The 18,165-nt window shown below is 53.3% G+C and overlaps 1 protein-coding gene across 1 annotated transcript; it reads right to left on the reverse strand.

Annotated features, from left to right (window-relative positions):
• Nucleotides 1-1,401: 1,401 nt before the first annotated feature.
• PIP5KL1 (phosphatidylinositol-4-phosphate 5-kinase like 1) lies at nucleotides 1,402-16,868 on the reverse strand. Its single transcript, XM_067542133.1, has 11 exons — nucleotides 16,685-16,868; nucleotides 15,083-15,222; nucleotides 11,897-12,091; nucleotides 10,607-10,657; nucleotides 9,912-10,066; nucleotides 8,728-8,852; nucleotides 8,139-8,173; nucleotides 7,968-8,023; nucleotides 7,358-7,470; nucleotides 4,349-4,511; nucleotides 1,402-3,590 (listed from the first exon to the last, which is right to left on the reverse strand). The coding sequence occupies exons 2-11, from the start codon at nucleotides 15,083-15,085 to the stop codon at nucleotides 3,170-3,172; spliced, it is 1,317 nt and encodes a 438-aa protein (XP_067398234.1). The 5' UTR covers nucleotides 15,086-15,222; nucleotides 16,685-16,868; the 3' UTR covers nucleotides 1,402-3,169.
• Nucleotides 16,869-18,165: the final 1,297 nt, after the last annotated feature.

Here is an 18,165-nt window from a genome sequence, read left to right on the forward strand (position 1 = left end):
TAATAGAAATGATCCATATTTAATAGAAATCCAATGGAAACAATTCAAAAGCACATGAATCTTCCCCAGCAAGCCAATCCTGAAAGTGCCACTGCACAAACAAAAAGGGAACTGACTTCACTGATTTCCATTGGCCGTGCTGAGAAATTCAGAATGTAAAAAAAGGAGCACAAGTAGGGGCAAGTGCACTGTGTAGTTAAAATACTTTCGGTTTAAATAAGATCAAAGGAACTGCCACGCTAGATCAGACCAGAAGTCCATCTAATCTGATATTCTGTACAACAGTGCTCAGAAGCGTCAGAGGAAGGTGCAAGATATGCCATATAATGGACAATTATGCCAACAAGGGATGTTTCTTTGTAATCGCCATCAGCGAGTGATTGGTTTATGCCCTGATGCATGAGGATTTACAGGAATTAGAAATTTTGCCTCCTGTGTAGCATAACTAGACTTGGAAGGATTAGATTTTTATCAGTAAATGTCAATATTACGTTTGATTTAAGGCTATATACTTCATATAATTTTGCCATGTGATGTTGACAATTTGGGTTTTAATGGCATAAGGCTTTAACTTTTTGAATCTCAACATCTACTGTCATTAAATAATCATTGTCTGACACCTCCCCCCATAGTTTCCCACAACTGTGAAAATTTAAATCAATACAATTAAAAAAATGCTGAAAAATAAACATTGATGTTATCTGTTGAAATTATAAAAAAAATTAAAATCCAATTCTGCCACGCCTAAGTGTAACTCTGGATGTTCTTATTATCCAGATAAATGTCTCAACATCAACTTCAGCAGAGCTTCGCTGATGTACATCTTGGTCTGTGCGTGTTTTCATCTACAAAATATTCTTTCAGCCATGCAGCACCCTGTGCTGGGCGGGTGTGTGTGTGTAGGAGTTTATACAGACAATTATGATTCCTGGGCTGAATCCTGAAGTCTTTTATTACTCACTTGCCATGACTGTCATTGAGGGTTTTACCCCAGTAAGGATTGAGGCATTTGGCCCACTCCCAATAAGTGGTTAAGCGCACAGAAGCCATTAGTTGGGCTGACATGCTCACACAATGGACGATCCAGATCCTGCTGCCGCTAACTTTAAATCCCTTTTCCTGGTTAGCACAAAAGAGAAGGAAACAAGTAACTTGGGGGCTTGAGATCTTTACTGGGTAGTTTCTCCTGCACCATTTGCATAGCCATAAGCAGAAGCTATTTCAGGGTGGGTCGCCTGGCAAAGCCATGGGGCTAAGACCATTGTCTGTAAACCTTGAATCCAAATGGGAGAAAGAAATTAACATTTACTCGGTCAGTGATTGGGCAGCCTGTCAGCATTTGTCTGCATTACTGTGCGGCCTTGGTCACTGGAAGCCAGTGAGAAAGAAGTTGTGAATGTCAGGAGCATTCAGCCTTGATTAGCTAAGAGGCACAGTCAGAGGGGACTAAACGCCAGGGGTTATTGTTTCCTTGTGGAGCCCAATAATGGTATTACACTTCTCACTCAAAATGGGTTTAAAAACGCTCTGACCCATTGGAATTATAGGTGGGAAAGCCCCGTTAGCCCTCTAGTCTAGTCCTACCAGACCAGAAGGCCCAATTCTCAGCACCATGCTCTAAGTGCTAGACTGTGGGTGTCCTACCCTCCCCCTACCTTGTCTCATTGTCTCTTTCATGCAGTGACTCTTTGGACTTTTTTTTTTTTTGCGCTATGTCCGATGTCAGTCATGTTCAAAAATGGAATTTCCTTGCTGGACAAGCCAGGGAAGCTGCATCCTCGTGGGTGACTGCAGGAAAGAATCCCTGCTTTAAAATTATTTGTTTTTATTAAGAGATTTTTTTCCCCTCTATTATTCTTTTCCTTTTCAGTGACCCCCAACAAGTCTCTGGTTGGGCTCGGAGACCTCAGAAACCCAGCCAAAGGTTTGTGTTCTTTTAAAAACAAAAACGTGTTTTCACTGCAGATTGGGGAGTCCCATTGGTTTCTTCCCTTAATCGGCATTGATAACACCACTGGACAGCAAGCTCAACAGCTGCTGGATGGGCTTTCTGATTCCTGCTGTGCGGCTATAGGGAGTCAGAATGTCAGCATACGTCGACCCCTGTTAATGGGTTACCATTACAGCAGCTGCATTGACTCAACCAGGGTTCACAAGAAGCTGAACCGGAGAATCACCACTCAAGGGGTGTTCTCAGGGCCTCAAACTTTCCTGTCCGAGGGTTGTGGTATCGCTAGACAGCCTCCTGACATCCCCACGCCCAGACAAACTAACACAGGGAGAGCAGCTTTGCTGTGATGCCCAGCTCTTAATCATGCACAGTCCAGTTTTAGAGACAGACAGGGAGCGTAGCCCTCAATCAAAAAAAAATCCAGCACAAGGACAGTGGCTTCAGAGAGCAGGGAGGGTAGGTTTTCAGGAGCTTAGCCCTTGATCCCAGCCAGTCCAGCACTGTATCAGGGAGCTCAGGGCATAGGGTTGATGGGGCTAGGATGAGGAAGCAGATTCTGCCTACTCTAGATGCTACTTCAGTGCAGAAACTGCATCTGGCTGCTGAGTCTCTCATGAGCTTCCCACCATGCTTCTGGTTCTTCAGGTGCCTTTTAGACACCTGAATCCCAGATCGGTCCCCTGGGAGACGATGTTCTGCTCAGGCTGTCCTCGGGATTGAAATGGAACCGGCAGTCGATGGAGATCAGGTCGTTCCTTTCCTTCCTTCCACATCTCCTGTAGCATTGTTGTCCCAAGAAGGGATCCAGGGACCAGGAATGGATTTTGGTGGCGCTATTTCACCACCAGATGCAAACTGGCGCACCCTGAGACACCCCACATTGGAGCAATGCAAACTGGCAGCTGGTTCACAGATTCCCCGTTTACTGGGTTCCTCAGACCCTTGCAGCACTTACACTGCACCCCATCCCCACGGCACACTGCAGGACTGCTGGCTCTGCATTTCTGATGCCATAAACCTGCTCTCAGGATGCTGAGAAAGTTCCTTCTGCATCCCTGTAACACAGCAATGATGCCGCCTTGGACCTGCCCCCTGGTGGCTCAAGAGATCAGCAGCAGGCATCTGCAGCACTGTCTGCGGGGCTTGTATCACTCCCAGAGTGTGAGTGGGGCTGTCTGGGAAGCTGCCATCAGTTGCAGCCCCGGTGCAGAGCCCCACTCACATGGTGTGCGCTTCCACCCACTGGCAGAGGCGCCTGGCATAATCCGAGGGGCTGACGGTGGAGAAGGTCTGACCCCGGTACCGGATGCATTTCCACAGGTGCTCGAGCCTCTTGCGGAAGCTGTACACGGTGAAGAGGTCAATGATGCCCATGAAGTAGCGGAGCTCCGGTCCATCAAGCAAGTGCAGAGGGCTCTTGGATCTGGGCAGCAGGCGTCGGTTCTGGGCCAGGACGTGTGCCAGCTCGGGGTCCGACTTGGCGATGCTTTGGAGGCTCAGATCCTGCACCCCGGAGTACAGCTCGTGCAATTGGTAGAGGTCGGCTTCTCCCACCATCTCAGACACCACAACGTCAGACTCCTCGTCCACAATCCCGGACACCGAGGTGGGCAGGGAGCTCTCGGGGTTGGTCAAGGACCTGCAGCAGGGAAAGGCCAGGTCAGTGGATGGGTGAGATCTTGGGGATACCCCAGATCAGGGCGATAGGAACCAGCAGCTGGGCTGCAGACTCCCCACTGACTTGGTTCCTTGAGGTTCACGGGGTCCTGAGGCTCAGTCACCTGCAGTCACGGACTGTGGGCTTGAATCTCAGTTACACTAAAGCCTGTTATGCCACTTGGCAGGGGAAAGGGTCCCTGAGAACCTCCCTCAGTGGAGGGGGCTTCCCTGGCCAGCGAACAGCTATGGTAAGGCCTCTAGGCTAGGCCTGCTCCCTGCCCCGGGTGCAGGAGCTGTGTCAGGAGCAGGCCAGGGTCAGGGAGTGGCGGGGAAGGGCGTGGCTGGAGACTACGGCTGTTCTCTGCTTCCTAGGGCTCACAAGCAGCATCTGTGGGAAAGAGAAGATACGCTAGAACAGCTCTGAAGCTGCTGTGACTGACACCAGGGGCTAAGCAGGCCCTTGCACAGCCCCCAGATGTGTCAAGTGCAAAGGTGGCTTAACATCCCCTTTGCCTCGCTCTTCAGTTTGGCCACAGAGGAGGAATGCAGCGACTGAGAATCAGGGCCGAGTCCAGCTACGTTCCTGTGGGGCTCTCTTCCCTCCCGGAGTCCTTGGGCTTCAGGCTCACCGCAGCATGGCAGTTGGGGGCAGAGCCTATAAGCAGTGGGTTGGCTGGGAAAGGGGCAGCGTGCTCCCCCCCTGTGCTGAGCGCTCTCTGCAGGAGACCACGCACTCACTTCGTGGTCCTGAAGATGATGTCTGCGAAGGACAAGTTCTGGCCCCTTTCATCTGCGTGAAGGGGCTGAAATGCCACCAGCAGGCTGTAATCCAGCACGTTCAGCTCCTGCAGGAACTGCGTGTCCAGCTCCATCTGGCGTAGGAGCCAGGGGCGCTGCTGACCTGCAGGAGAGAGGGGAGAGACTGAAAGACACAGTGAGAGCCCGGGCCAGGGAGGGGAAGGGCTGAGCAGGGATGGGAGATGAGCAAGGGCAGGCAGCATGGGCGTGGGAGGGGCAGTGTTCTGCAAGGGACCAGGGAGATGGTGCCTCGGGCAGGGGTGGGGCAGTTCCAGTGCAGCAGGATCAGGAGCGGAAGAAGCTGCAGCTGGAGGAGAAACGCCTGCTTGTGGAGAAGAGACGGGTGCAGCTGGAAGCCAGGCATGAGCAGTGAGTCAGTGGAAGGCGGGAGGGAGAGAAATCAAGGGACAGCAAAGACCTCAGAGAGATCACAAGGGAATGAGTGAAGGCGGAGGGGAGGTCAGTGCAGAGGGAGAGGAAAGCTGATAGTTAGGGGAGCACTGACTAGGAGGGCTACTGGGGTCCTCCGCTAGTAACGGGTGTGGGACCCAGACTCCATACTGCCGCTGAGCGATGCCCATCTCTGCATCTCTTCTGGTGCACACAGACACCACAGCCATCTGCAGGCTGCCCACGTAGGAGCCGGGCTAGATACAGCGCACCTACACCCTCGCACCCTTTGCAGGAGCCCTGGGGCCCCAGCCTCTGCCTGAGGAAAGCAAGAGCTGGGAGCGAGCGGCGGCACACGTGGCCAAGGCAGCTGAGCGGTTGGACAAGCTCTACCCCCACCATGCGCCGGGATTGTCTATGTCAGCGTTCTTCACTGCAAGGCTCGGGGGCCAGTGGTGGCTCCCATTGACCCTAAGGGCGGCTCCCTCCCTGACTAATTAATGATTATAGTCCAATTTATTTCATTTTTAACAGCAGAACATGTACCGAGCCTCCCAAAGTCCGCCTCCTTCATACATCACATTGACCACGTGGCACAAGGTGTGTCAATGAGTACATCCAAGCAGATCTCTTGTATAATAACCATAATATTACCATAGCAACCAACGTGGAACTCGGAGCGTTCAGCCGTTTGTGTCCTATAGTATTTTTTGGCCCCAGTGAGTTACCGGAAAAAATGGACAGAGTCTTAATTCCATTGAAGAGAAAATCAGGAAATGAAACAGGAGAAAAAGCAGCTAAGAACGTAACCGTGGCTATTAATGAAACGAACAACTAGAGAAAATGAGGCGGCTGGAGAAAGTAGCGGCCACGATAAGGCCATAGGGCTAATATGTTAATTTAGTAGTTGATGAGGCTCTCACACTGAAGGTTTTTTACCAAAGTGGCCTGCCTGTAACAAATAGTGAAGATCACTGATCAGTTTCATGTGGTCCCCTCAGCATGAAACTTAGCTGGCAAGCTGAAGAAAGAAGTGGTTGGTGCAGATATGGTCAGGGGAACAGTCAGGTGATCACCCAGAGCCAATGGGCTAAGCCTGAGAGGAGGCAAATAAATAAAAGGCCCTTCACACTGACTTCAGGGAAGTCACTTCCCCGTCTCTGTGCCTCAGTTTCCCCACCCATCACGATTCTGACCCTCCTTTGTAGATTGCTTTGAGATCTAGGGATAGAAAGTGCAAGATATGAGCCAAGGATTGTTGTTATTATCATCAGCATTGTGATGTATGGGCTGAGTAGGAAACCACCATTTGCATCAAACCTCTCTGCACTGGTCTATGACCCACCAGGGTGGACACACAGGCACATCCTGGCCAATAGGAGAAGGGGCAGAACCCCTATGGGAGACCCTGACCCTTGCTGTGGGGGAGCAGCAGCTGCGGGGCAAACCAGGAGTAGCAGGGAGGCTGAATGCAGGGGAAGGTAGTGGGGAGCCACAGGCAGAACCGGCTGTGGCAGGAACCAAGAAACCACACGTGCAACCGGTGTCAGATGTGGGCAGGACCCGTGGAGAAGCAGCAGAGCTTGGGAGTGTGGGCAGAGGGGTCCCAATGAGACACCCCATGAGCTGGTCCTGGCCTGGAAACCTACCTTCAGCAGAAACTGGGCTGGAGAGGTACCAGACAGAGGAGCCCTGACCCGCTATTGAACTGCCCCTCACCCCCGGGGCCCAAATACAGGCCTCTATTGTTTTACCTCACATGGCATGCATTTAAGCCGCTTTCCCCTTTTGCCAGACCTAGTAAAAGACCCCTTCCTTCAGCCCAGTGTCTGACTGGTTAGTGGGACCCACCAGGGCTAGCGCCTAGCGTCTGAAGTGTCTCCAAGTCACGGGGCTCCCAGCGCCTTTGAAGGTTACTGGGCCACGGGGCTGCGCAACTGTAACAATTACACCGTCACCATGGGGTAGCACCACAACCGCCATCTTGGCTGACGCGCTGGGGAGGCACCTGGGAAGCCCAGCCTTAAACACTTAAGTCTCTACAGCCTGAGCTACACAGTCAGGAGCCGCCTGGCGGGTGATGGTAGTTTTGACAGACGGCTCAGTCCATTTCCCAGTGAGTTGGCGTCCCAACCAGCTCACAGGCAAACTGGCTTCCCACCCGGCAGCGAGGCCAGGAGCGAGCAGGGACACGGACTGAACTGGCCTCAGAGGTGGCCGCCTTCGGCTCAGATCTGAGGCCCTTTGGCAAGGTGGCTGGGGGAGGGGACGTTGTCCCTTTCGGGTGGATAGAGCACTTAGGTCTCCAGAGACATCGATCCTGCATCTTTCTTCTGCGCTAAGGGGGGTCATTTCTCTCTCTTCTCCGCCCACCAGCCTACGGTTAATTCACAACCTCCCAGACTGGGATCTTGGAGGCAGTTTAGCTAAGCAGGCTGTGGTTGATGGATAGGGCCAGAGGGGGATGAGTGGGCTGGATGGTGGGTGGGTCGGATGGCAGACAGTTGGCCAGTGTGAAGTGGCTGGGTGGCCCCAGGCCTTGGCCAGGGAAGAACTCACCCAGGTGGATGACATTTCCTTCGAAGTTGAGATCCTTCAGCACCACGATGACCTGGCTGCCCTCGGGGGCGGGCTCCGTCCAGCGATTCACCTGACACCCTTTAATGTCATACCTGCACGTGGCAATTAGGACAGGTGTCTCCTGGAGGGCATGTTGAACCCCTGCTTAACCCTTTTGAACCATGCCCTAGGCCTGACATACCGGACTGCCCATCACAGCGGTGGGTCAGACGGGGAAGAAAGTCTCTCGTCTGGCTGTACAGTCTGGGAGTGCAAAGGGGCTAAGCCCCTGGACTTTGAAAAGGGTTCAGTGCTCAGTAATTTTCCTATGAAACATTCACCCTATTAGCAGGTGCATCTCCCTTGCGATCTGCAGCCACGAGAGGGCGACATGATCGCCCACGTTTTATTGGTGCTGCCTGTGCAATATCCAGGTTTATAAAGTGGAGGCTGCAGCTACAGAGGGCAACAGAACACCCCCGTGAGAACAAGTCTGACGTTCCCCCCGCACGGACGGCAGTGGTGACACGCACGTTGCAGAAGGACAGACAGACAGACACAAAGACGGGACATTATTACAGAGAGGAACCGCACGGGGCCCGTGACTCACCGTTTGAGGATCCTGTCGTCGGGGTAGAACACGCTTTGCATGATGATGAAGTATTTCTAGAGGAGAGAGAAGAAGAGATGTGACAGCAGCTGGCACAGAGCTGGAGCTGGCTGTGCCAACGATGGGGACGGCAGCATGTGCAATGGACTCCAACAGGCAGATCGAACCTACCTTCTTCTGCTGGGCCACGGTGATGCTGTGAACGCCTGGAAGGGAGGAAACAAGGGGAAAGCTCAGAGAACACGGAGCGGGACCAGCAGTCTGGCCAGCAGACGGCTTTGACACACCCACCCGCCAGCAGGAACACTGAGCATCATGGCCGGGACACAGTGACCTTATAACCTAGGTTTGAAAAAACCTTAAGCGTGGTTGTAGCCAAAAAAGGCTCTACCTAGGTATGGCCAGCGAGGGGGAGGACACGCCACATGGGCTCAGAACCACCTGCTGCAGACAAGCTCCCTCCACAATCTGGAGCCCAATGGCTCCAGCACAGTTTGGCCCGATACTGCCAGCCAAAGCCTGCTACAGTCTCGCTTGGCAGCCTTGGTCTGGTTCATTCTCCCCTGCATGGTGATTTGGCTCATGCAGAATCACAGGGGATAGGCGAGGTCACGTTCCCCCTTGGAAGGCCTTAGCCCCGTCTCCCAGGTGCCATGCCCCACCATCTCCTCCCTGTTAGGTGCTGTCCCAGGCCAGACTGTTCCCCCTGGGGTTTATGGAGCGTCAGCCTTTCCCCCAGCATGTCGGAGGTGGTTCTTACCCAGGAACCGGACGAGGAGGGAGTGGGGGTATCTCTCCAGGTGCTGGATGTACTTGGGCAGGTTGGAGAGGAGGAACCGGATCTCTCTCTTACTCTGTGTCTTCAGGAAGAAGGATTTGTTGTTCCTACGGTGCAAGGAGGCCAAGAGTTACCCCCGGGTTGTTAATGGGGAGCGAGTGTCCCCACCTCTTGATCAGACCAGTCACGTTCCAGGACACTCCCAGCTCCCCCGATACATCCCATGTGTCCAGCCTCACACACGTGTAGGACACACGCAACAGCTGCACACTACACATGCACCCCGCCCCCCAGCAGCAATAATGGAACATTCGGCTTTGTGCTGGAAAGACAGACAGGTGACGTCTCCCTTCCTAGCACCGCTGGGGCGCTGCAGAGCAGCCGTTGCGACGGCCTCCTCAGCACCTAGACTCCTGACTGCTGCTATGAGCTAGTGAATATCAGACACTAAAGGTTCGGATCCGCTCCCGCACTCTGTCCCATATCCAGAGACGGGAGCGAAACCAACCGCCCATGCGTACGCTGGCCAAGCATACGGAGGGCATCTCAATCAGACACGCAAACCACCTCACACCAGGTGACAAAACACAGGTGTGATCCGTCCCCCACCTAATCAATGTGGAGCTCCCCTTCCCAGCTCCTTGCAAGTACCCCCACCATCTCTGGGCTGACACATCCGCCGTGTTTCTTCCCCAAATGCAACACACACTTACACGATTGGTGCCGACGGGAGTCTTCCAAAACACAGATACATCCTCGCTCCCTCCTGCTACAGCCAAGAGCATGCAGCAGTGCGCACCCATTGCATGTGCACACACACGCCATAGAGGGTTTACACAATGCCCTTTATTACAGCAGAGGCTGTGTATTCAGAGCTGGTTGTTACACAGGTCAGCTGTTGAGTGAACTCTGATCACTGCAGATCTTTCTAGTCAGTAGTGAGTTATCCTCATGACTGACAGTTCACTTACGCAGTCAGTTCAGAAAGGCACAGTACTAATAGATCTTAGGGCCAAATCCTGCCGCCAGACGTTCACCTGTCCCCCTGTGAACGTCAGTGGGCTTTAGGTAGGGGAACCGGAGGCTGGATTGGCCCTCGCTGATCACCTAGACCATTGACCTCTCAGAGAGTGCAGACCTTGCTCTGTACCCATGGGGAGACTCACGTCAGGAAGAAGTCGGCCTTGCTCTTGGAGTTGCTGATGAACTGCAGATAGGAGCTCTGGGAGGACAGGGACAGCTGGTATTCCTTCTCCGACAGGCCCAGGAAGTGCCTCAAGTGAGCGAAGGCCGGGCCACCGTACGTACGCATCTCAAAGCCCTGCAGTGACCCAGGAGGAGCAGATGAGACCAGCGTCTGCTGCACCATGCTGCCTGAGACACACACCAGGCTGCCAAGTGCTTTCACCCCACCTCTGCCAGTCAGCTGGAGAGGCAAGGGAACAACAGAGACCTGCTGGCCAGCGGGGCCGGCAGGGAACTGGGAACGGCAACAGCGTCTCGGTCCTCCCTCAAGGCTACAGAACACAGACATTGTGACCGCTGGGCTAGAGAGTGAGCACAGCTGGAGGTGGAGGTGGTATGGAGGCAGTCTCTGCGTACAGATGTATACGTGAAGGTCTGGCTAGGTCTGGATGTGGGGTGAAGGGTCTAGGGGTACGTGTAATGGATGCAGTAGTAAGTATGTGTGTGAGGGGGGTGCCTGGATGTCTGAGGGACCCTGGGTACAGCTGTATGGTTAGGGAGCATGGCTAAAGTGTAGGGCGAATGGTGGCTCAAGAATCCTGCAACAGCCAGTGTTAGTGAACGGAGCCCAGTGTACCAAAGCCTGTCACCAGGGCCTGAAGTGGTGAGTTCCTACCTCATGGGCCTGCTTCTGCACCACCTTGCAGTCTGCGTCGCTCAGGGCATCCTGGCAGAGAGAGAGAGACAGAGAGTGACTGCACTGCAAGGGGACTCCTCCCCATTCACATTCACTGCTCTGCCACCCTTCCCAATGGTCCCTGGTACAAAGCTGGAAAGCAAATACGACATGATTTGCGGGGGTGAGAAATCAGCTTGGGAGTGTGGGGGCTAGAGGGACTACACTGGCCTCTGGGCTCACCCCTGCACCTGGCCTGCCCCGCCCTCATTTCCCCTGCTCTGCCCCACTGCTGCGAATGGAACTGATGCGGACAGGGTCACTCCTGCCTTTTTGAATCCCTTCTCCCCACTCTTAGCCAACTGTCAGCATCCGGACACAGGAGGGGGAAGGATAATGTCCTCAGCAGAGACAGGCCAGCCCCGTCTATCCGCCTAGCGCTTCCCTGGCTCCCCTCACTGCAGAATCTGAGCCCCCTGCCCCGGCACAGACATCTCTGTTTGCTAAGGGCAGCGCTTCTTACAGCCACTGGTCTAGCAGGTTTCTTATTATTCTTCAGACTTTTTACTAAAGGCCTGTTGTCATCTGGCTCTCTCTGTGCAGCTGTGTCTGCCCCGTGAGCGCCCCGTTGGACCGGAGTCTGATCTCAGCCACCCTGGTCTAAACGTGCAGAGAAGTTAATGGAGTTCCACCGAGGGAAGGGAACAGATTAGGGGCTGGGTCTCTCTGCACAATGTCCAGTGAGCCTTGGAGTTCACCGGAATGCTGTTGGGGCTGGGATGGGGGGCTAAGCCTGTGCTTCATGACACAGATCATTAGCTGCCCCCACTCCCGGGGGCGAGGAGTTTCCTGCAGAGCAGCCTGTTTGCGCTGATCACCTGGTGCAGCACACTGAGCAGAGCTGCGCTGGGCTGCCAGCCAGGCAGTGCGTTTGAGCCACCAGTTTGGCCGGGCCAGCCGGGGCAGCATTTCATGTCAGGATTCTCCGAAGAGGGAGCACAGTCTAGTTCGTAGAGCAGGAGCCTGAATCACTGCCTCACCCTGGGACCTTGGCGCACCCCTTCCCCTCTCTGTGCCATGGGGATGCAAAGCACTTTGGGACCCTTGACTGGGGGGAGACATTAGAGAGAAGAACAGGATCATGACAGGGGCGCATTGGAGGCCGCACACCACTGCTACAGCAGCATGCCCACCGGCAGCTCCATGCTGGGGGCGAATGCCATGAAGGAGTCTTGTCATATGGACAGGCAGCTGGGGAGGCGAATGATCCTATCCCTGGGGGGTACTCACCGCAGGCGGGTTGTCAATGGCCTCCTGGATGGCAGTCCTAAGCCCCACCTTCAGCATGCAGGTCAGGCCATAAAACTCGTGCTCCCTGTCGATCTCAAAGAGGCCCAGGAGCTTCCACTTCTGGCGGAGCTTCCAGAGGAACCTGCGCTTCCCTGTGCGAGATCTCCTGCCTGGCGTGCTCTCCGGCGCGTCCGTCTGGAGGGGACAAGGGAGAGTCTACATGGGTGTGGTTGGGGAGTCAGCGGAGAGAGCGGGGAAGGAACGCTCAGGAAGGACCAACCTGTTCCCTGCAAACAGTTAGGGGCAGGGGACCTGAGCTTGAAGAAATCTGAAGGAATGAGGAAGATGATCCTATAAAGAAACTACTGAGAGGGCAGACGGATGCCTGGCAAAGTAGGGGGAGCTCAGAGAGGAACAACAGCAAGGACCAGGGGACTGAAGGGGCAGATTCAGTGTAAACTCCCTTCCGCTGGGCTCCCAGCCAGCCTCATGGGGATGTGATCATAGGCACTTGCATGGACAAAATAACAAAGGAGAAACATTTTCCTCCTCGGGCCCAGGAGTGAGATCCCTGACCCACTGAAATCAATGCCAAAACTCCCAGGGACTTCAGCCAGGCCACAATTTCACCCTTTGAGAACATTTGAACGCCTGGTGAAACAGCAAAACACCCAGTCCTTGTGGCGACAAAGCCATGTGTGCGCAAGACTCAGAGCCAAGCAGGTCAGGTGGGGAATGGTTATCGCTCTGCTGAAAGGCGCTAACAGCTGCCACCAGTGGGGCTGTAATCCAAGGACAATTACGCGGCTCAGTAAAACCAAGGGGGGTGCCAAGCACACTCTTTCAGGCTCCGTGGAAGAAGCACTTAAACCCTGTGGAGTGTGAAGACAGTTGCAGCAAGAGAAGCTACTGCCCAAGACACGGAGTCACATGGCCAGGTCTGAGTTAGCCCATGCGGATCAATAGAGGCTTCCCTCGTTGCACACACAGGGACTAGGATATCTGTTTGCAGCCTGAGTGGAGCTGCAAAGGTGAGCATAACTCTGAGAGGAGGCCAAGAGACCTCGGGCTTCTTGGGCACGGAGCTCACTGGCGTGGCAGACCTGGGGACTGCTGAGCAAGGCAACTGCCTGCTGTTGTTTATTTGTGCTGTGTTCAGTGACACAGGACTGTGGGTACATTTCTGTAAATAAACAAGATTCTACTAAAGAATTTATCCGACTTGTAGCACTGATTTTTTCCTCTGCTACCAGGAACAACCCTGTAAGGCCCCAAATAGTGGGCTGACTGCCCGAAGGGCCATGTTATAATAGACCTGGGGACCTCCAACCTTTTCAGAGAATGTGGATCACAAATGAATAAGAACGTAAGAAGGGCCACACTGGATGAGACCAATGATCCATCTCGCCCAGTATCCTGTTGTCCCAGAGCGGCCAGTGCCAGATGCTTCAAAGGGAGTGAACAGAACAGGGCAATCAATTATCAAGGGATGTCATTTGCTCCCAGCTTCTGGCAGTCAGAGGTTTAGGGACACCCTGACCATTGTGGCTAATAGCCATTGATGGACCTATCCTTCATGAACTTATCTCATTGTTTTTTTAACTCACTTATACTTTTGGCCTTCACAACATCCCCTGGCAATGAGTTCCACAGGTTGACTGTGCATTGTGTGAAGAAGTACTTCCTTTTATTTGTTTTAAACCTACTGCCTATTCATTTCACTGGGTGACCCCTGGTTCTTGTGTTATGGGAATGGGGAAATAACACTTCCTTATTCACTTTCTCCACACCATACATGATTTTATAGACCTCTATCACATCACCCCCTTAGACGGGTTTTTTCTATGCTGAACAGTCCCAGTCTTTTTAATCTCTTCTTGTACGGAAGCTATGCCATACCCCTAAGGATTTTTGTTGCCCTTCTCTGTACTTTTTCCATTCCTAATATATCCTTTTTGAGATGGGGTGACCAGAACTCTACACAATATTCAAGGTGTGGGCATTATATTTTATGTCTTATTATCTATCCCTTTCCTAACATTCTGTTAGCTTTTTTGACTGCCGCTGCACGAATAGTGGATGTTTTCAGAGAACTATCCACAATGATTCCATGATCTCTTTCTTGAGTGGTAACAGCTAATTTATACCCTGTAATTCTGAATGTATATTTGTGTTAGTAGATATTAACTTTTTATTATTTTTGTATGTTAATCTCTTATAATTCTTTTATATGATAACCACAAGCCTTTTTATTTTGTGTATCTATATATTTATTACCCTATCTATACTGAAACTAAAAAGTTCTTTGTCCTTTAATTGACCCTAATGGGCAAATGGCCAATGAACTCAATGAAGAAATGTGTGTAATTTTTTATCCTGCTTTTTACGCTGCTTTTACTAATATCGGCCAGACATCCAGGGAAGACACCCTCCCAAACTAATAAAAAGTGTCTATAGAAGGATGTTATAAACAAAACTAGGTGATTGATAAGGGATATGTGTTATTACAGATGGGCTCTTGATGGATGAAATAATGACCCATTGAAAGGGGTTTTTAAGTCATTTAAGCATTGTCAGTAGTCACAGCTGTTAGTAATAATGACTAGCTTAGAGATTTTTTTTTGCTCATCAGTCAAGTAAACGGAGGATCATAAAAGAAATTCCATTAGTAATGAGGAAAATAGAACATATGGTAAAAATAATGGTGAGAAGATATTTTTCCCTCCAAAAAGGAGTTTCTTTGTCTCCTGTCCTATAAAAGGACAGAGGTTTGGGGTGTTAGACAGGGAATGAACACTGTCAGCAATCCATCAGTACAAAAGAAGGGACCAAACTACCTTCTCTTCATCATCTACAGGGGGTGGCAAAGCATCTGTTTCTTCTGTATTCGGCAAAGCAGTGTATCAATCTCTGTTTGATAATCTTGATTAAATACATTCCATTTGAGCCTGTTATCTGAAATCTCAAATCGCTATTAAATTCAAACATGCAACAGTTGAGATTATGTTTTCCAATGTGCATTACTTTGCACTTATCAACACCGAGAGACTGTTGCACAGACACACCTTCCCACCCATTTGTCATTGCATGGATCTGCCTCCCCGATTTCCCATTCACCACAGCACATCACCAGTCAACTCCCTGCAGACCAGTATGAGAACCCCTGTAAAATACAGCATGACTCACCATGGCTTTTCTCTGAATGTCAGGCCTCAGCTCGACCGGGGACTATGCTTCCCAGTGGTGCAGCTTGCACGAAGGATTCCTACCAACGAACCCAAGTCTCTAGCACATAGGGCACACCATCCATGCCGGCAGGAACCAGTCTGCACAAAGAAAAAAGTACAGGATGCAATGATCGGTCACTCAGTGCAGCAACCAGACAAAGCACATTTAGATGGAGCATGCATGCATGAAGTGGGGAATGCAACATGAAAAACCAGTCCGGGAGATTACGCTGCCTTAGTGCAGGGTGTATGAATCACTGTGAGGGCAACAGCTGAACCCAGGCTGGAAGATGGGCTTGCGTGGGCTCTGATTGGCCAGCTGGAAATGGGCCCAAACAGGCGAGCCAGGACTCCAAAGGGAGTTAGGTGCTGGGTGGGTCCCAGAGGGACTGGCATTGGGAGACTTAACCTAATGGTGAACAGGAGACGGAAAACCAGAATCTGTGGACTAGAGGAGAGAGGCCTTGACGCTAACAGTTCAAGATGATCAGATTTCAGGAAGGCAAATTTGGGGAAATTACAGAGCTATAGGGCCTGCTCTCCCTGAAATCAACACAAGTGCCACTGCTGGCACCAATATATCACTGTAACGGACAGTACCATCTTCTTAGTGACTCCCCATAGCTCCTCTCAGGATGAGGCTTCCTGGGTCCCTTTCTGGGTTAGGGCACCAGAGCTCTTCTAGGCTAGCTCCCCACGTGGACACTGTTCTGCAGCCAGTCACTGGCTCCTGGAATCATTAGTGCACTTTGTGAGCAGGGTCACAATTCCAGAACGACGTGACATTGATTCCAGAGCAGAATGTGAACACAGGGGGGTTTTCTGGAATAGCTGGGGCAGAATAGTTCATTCCACAATAGCTAGTCCGGTCAATGTCCCTAGGCAGACAAGCCCTTCCCTTTCAGAAAGTCCTAGCTTAGCCTGGCCTCATTATCACTATCCCGATGTATCTGTATTACAGCAGTGCCTAGGTCCCCAGTCATAGACCAGGACCCCATTGTGCTAGGTGCTGTACAAACACCGCAAAGAGATGATCCCTGCCCCTCAGAGCTCTGAAGAAGCCACTGGGGACTGGGGGGAAAGCCGAGGTGGTCGCAGTGTTCCCAACGGGCAATGGGGCTGACCCAGGCAGTCCCCATCCTGCTGGGGGAGGACAGCGCAGGTCCCTCTAGCTGCCTGGCTGGGGGGGGAAGGGTGGCCAGCCACAGCAGCTGGCCCGTCCTCCTCCCTGCCAAGGAGAGGCCGTCACATGGCGCCCAGGGGACGGGACCTGCCGGCTGGGCTCCGGGGCAAGGGCGCCGCCGCTGAGCGCAAGGCGAGAGCGGCCCGCTGCCTCTCCAGGGCGCGGCGCGGGGCAGGCGGCCCGCTGGGCTCGGCTCGGACCGGACCGGACCGGGCGGGGGGCGGGTGCAGCCCGCGCCTGGCTCCCGGCAGGGGGACGGCACGGGCCGCTCGCGGCCTCAGCAGCAGCCGGAGCCCCGGCCCTCTGCCCCCGCGGGCAGCTCCGCCTCGCCCCGCCCCAAATCACTGCCCCCCCGCCCGCCCGCCCGCGGCCCCGTACCCGGCTCCCTCCAGCTCCCGGCGGCAGAGGCTGGCAGCCCCGGAGCCCCAGCAGCAGCAGCAGCAGCAGCGTCCGCTAGCCCCGGGGCAGCGGCTCCCCTGGCATGGCACGGGCTGCCCGCCGCGCGCTCCGGGCCCTGGACCGCTGCAGAGCCGAGCGGGTGACATCAGCCTGATCCTGCAGCCGGCCCCATGGCCAGCAATGCGGCGGAGGGCGGGGGAGGGGGGAAAGGACAAGGAGGCCGTGGCCATCTGCCCACCTGCGGGGGCTGACGGGGGGGACGGCCCTGCCAAGGGAAACAGGGGGAGAAAAGGGTTAAACGAGCTGCGAAAGTTTAACGTTGCCCTTGCCGCCTTCCAGCCCGTCACCCACATCCATCCCCCCAGCCCTGTGGGGTGGCTAAAGCTGAGCCCCGTTTGGGGGAAACTGAGGCAGAGACGGGGACGTGACTTGCCCAAGTCACCCCGTTTTCAGAGCCCTGCTTAGAAGGCAGGCGATCGTGGCTCCTAGGTCTGCGCTCAGACCGTTACACCAGAGGGGTTAAAGCCCACGCAGGGCATTCCTCTGGGATGCAGAGTGTTCAGTAACGAAACACGGATGTCTCTAGCCCTTACGGTTACAAGGAAAATCTTCCAAAGGCGTGACTGGTGTGTAGCTGACACAGTTGTGTCTGCCTGTGTCTGCAGCCAGCCAGGACAACAGCTCTCAGGGAGAGACAAAGGGCCCCGTTCATCTCAGTGTGGCAGAAACTCAAGGCTAACTACCACAGCATCAGAGCCAGATTTGCAAACAACATGGGTACCCAGTTGCCTGCGTACACAAGCCCTGCAGGTGTGCGAGCAATTCCGGTTATTTGCAGCTGAACGGATGAACCAAGGGCAGGCTGCAACACCCACGATATATTTTTTCCTCCCATTGAATGCTGGCTGATGCACCAGTAACTTTACTAAGTAGAGGTTTAGTGACCACATTAGGGCCATATTCTATCCCCTAGCACTGGGCCAACCAGCTCTCATCATTATTCTGATTACTCACTTTGTTAGTGGTGAGAGATGGATCTGCTGTGGATTGAGGGGCGTGTAGGGAGCTTGCCTTTGCAGGCTCAGTCGTGATTCAGCATCCTGCTTTTCAAGAAGGACACTGAGAACCCACGAGTTCCCACCGACATCAGTGGGACCCACAGGCGCGCAGCAGCTCTGAAAATCGGGCCCAGAATGACTGACTCCTCTGCCCCGGGCCAGATCTCTCTGAGTCGGGGCAGACTAACTAAGGCAAGCAGGACAGTCGAACTCTGGCCTCTCCTCACACCTGTGGGGAAGAGAGGCCTTCAAATAACCCCTGTGCCTGGATCCTGCTTCCCAGCCAAAGAGCGAGGAACCATTTCTCCCTTTAGCGCTGGGGGAGGAGAGCTGATGCCCGGAGAGAGGCAGTGACTTGCCTGAAGTCACCCACTGAGTTGGTGCCGGGCTGGAGAAGAGAAG

This window comes from Emydura macquarii, unplaced genomic scaffold (genome assembly GCF_026122565.2).
Source record: "Emydura macquarii macquarii isolate MOO-44397 ecotype Brisbane River unplaced genomic scaffold, CSIRO-AGI_Emac_v2 contig_691, whole genome shotgun sequence".
Taxonomy (NCBI): domain Eukaryota; kingdom Metazoa; phylum Chordata; order Testudines; family Chelidae; genus Emydura; species Emydura macquarii.

Coding starts and splice junctions, on each gene's coding strand:
- PIP5KL1 (XM_067542133.1), bottom strand. Junction 8,174..8,727: donor CCTCCTCGTCCGGTTCCTGG/GTAAGAACCACC, acceptor CCTCCCTTCCAG/GCGTTCACAGCATCACCGTG. Junction 8,024..8,138: donor CCGTGGCCCAGCAGAAGAAG/GTAGGTTCGATC, acceptor TCTCTCCTCTAG/AAATACTTCATCATCATGCA.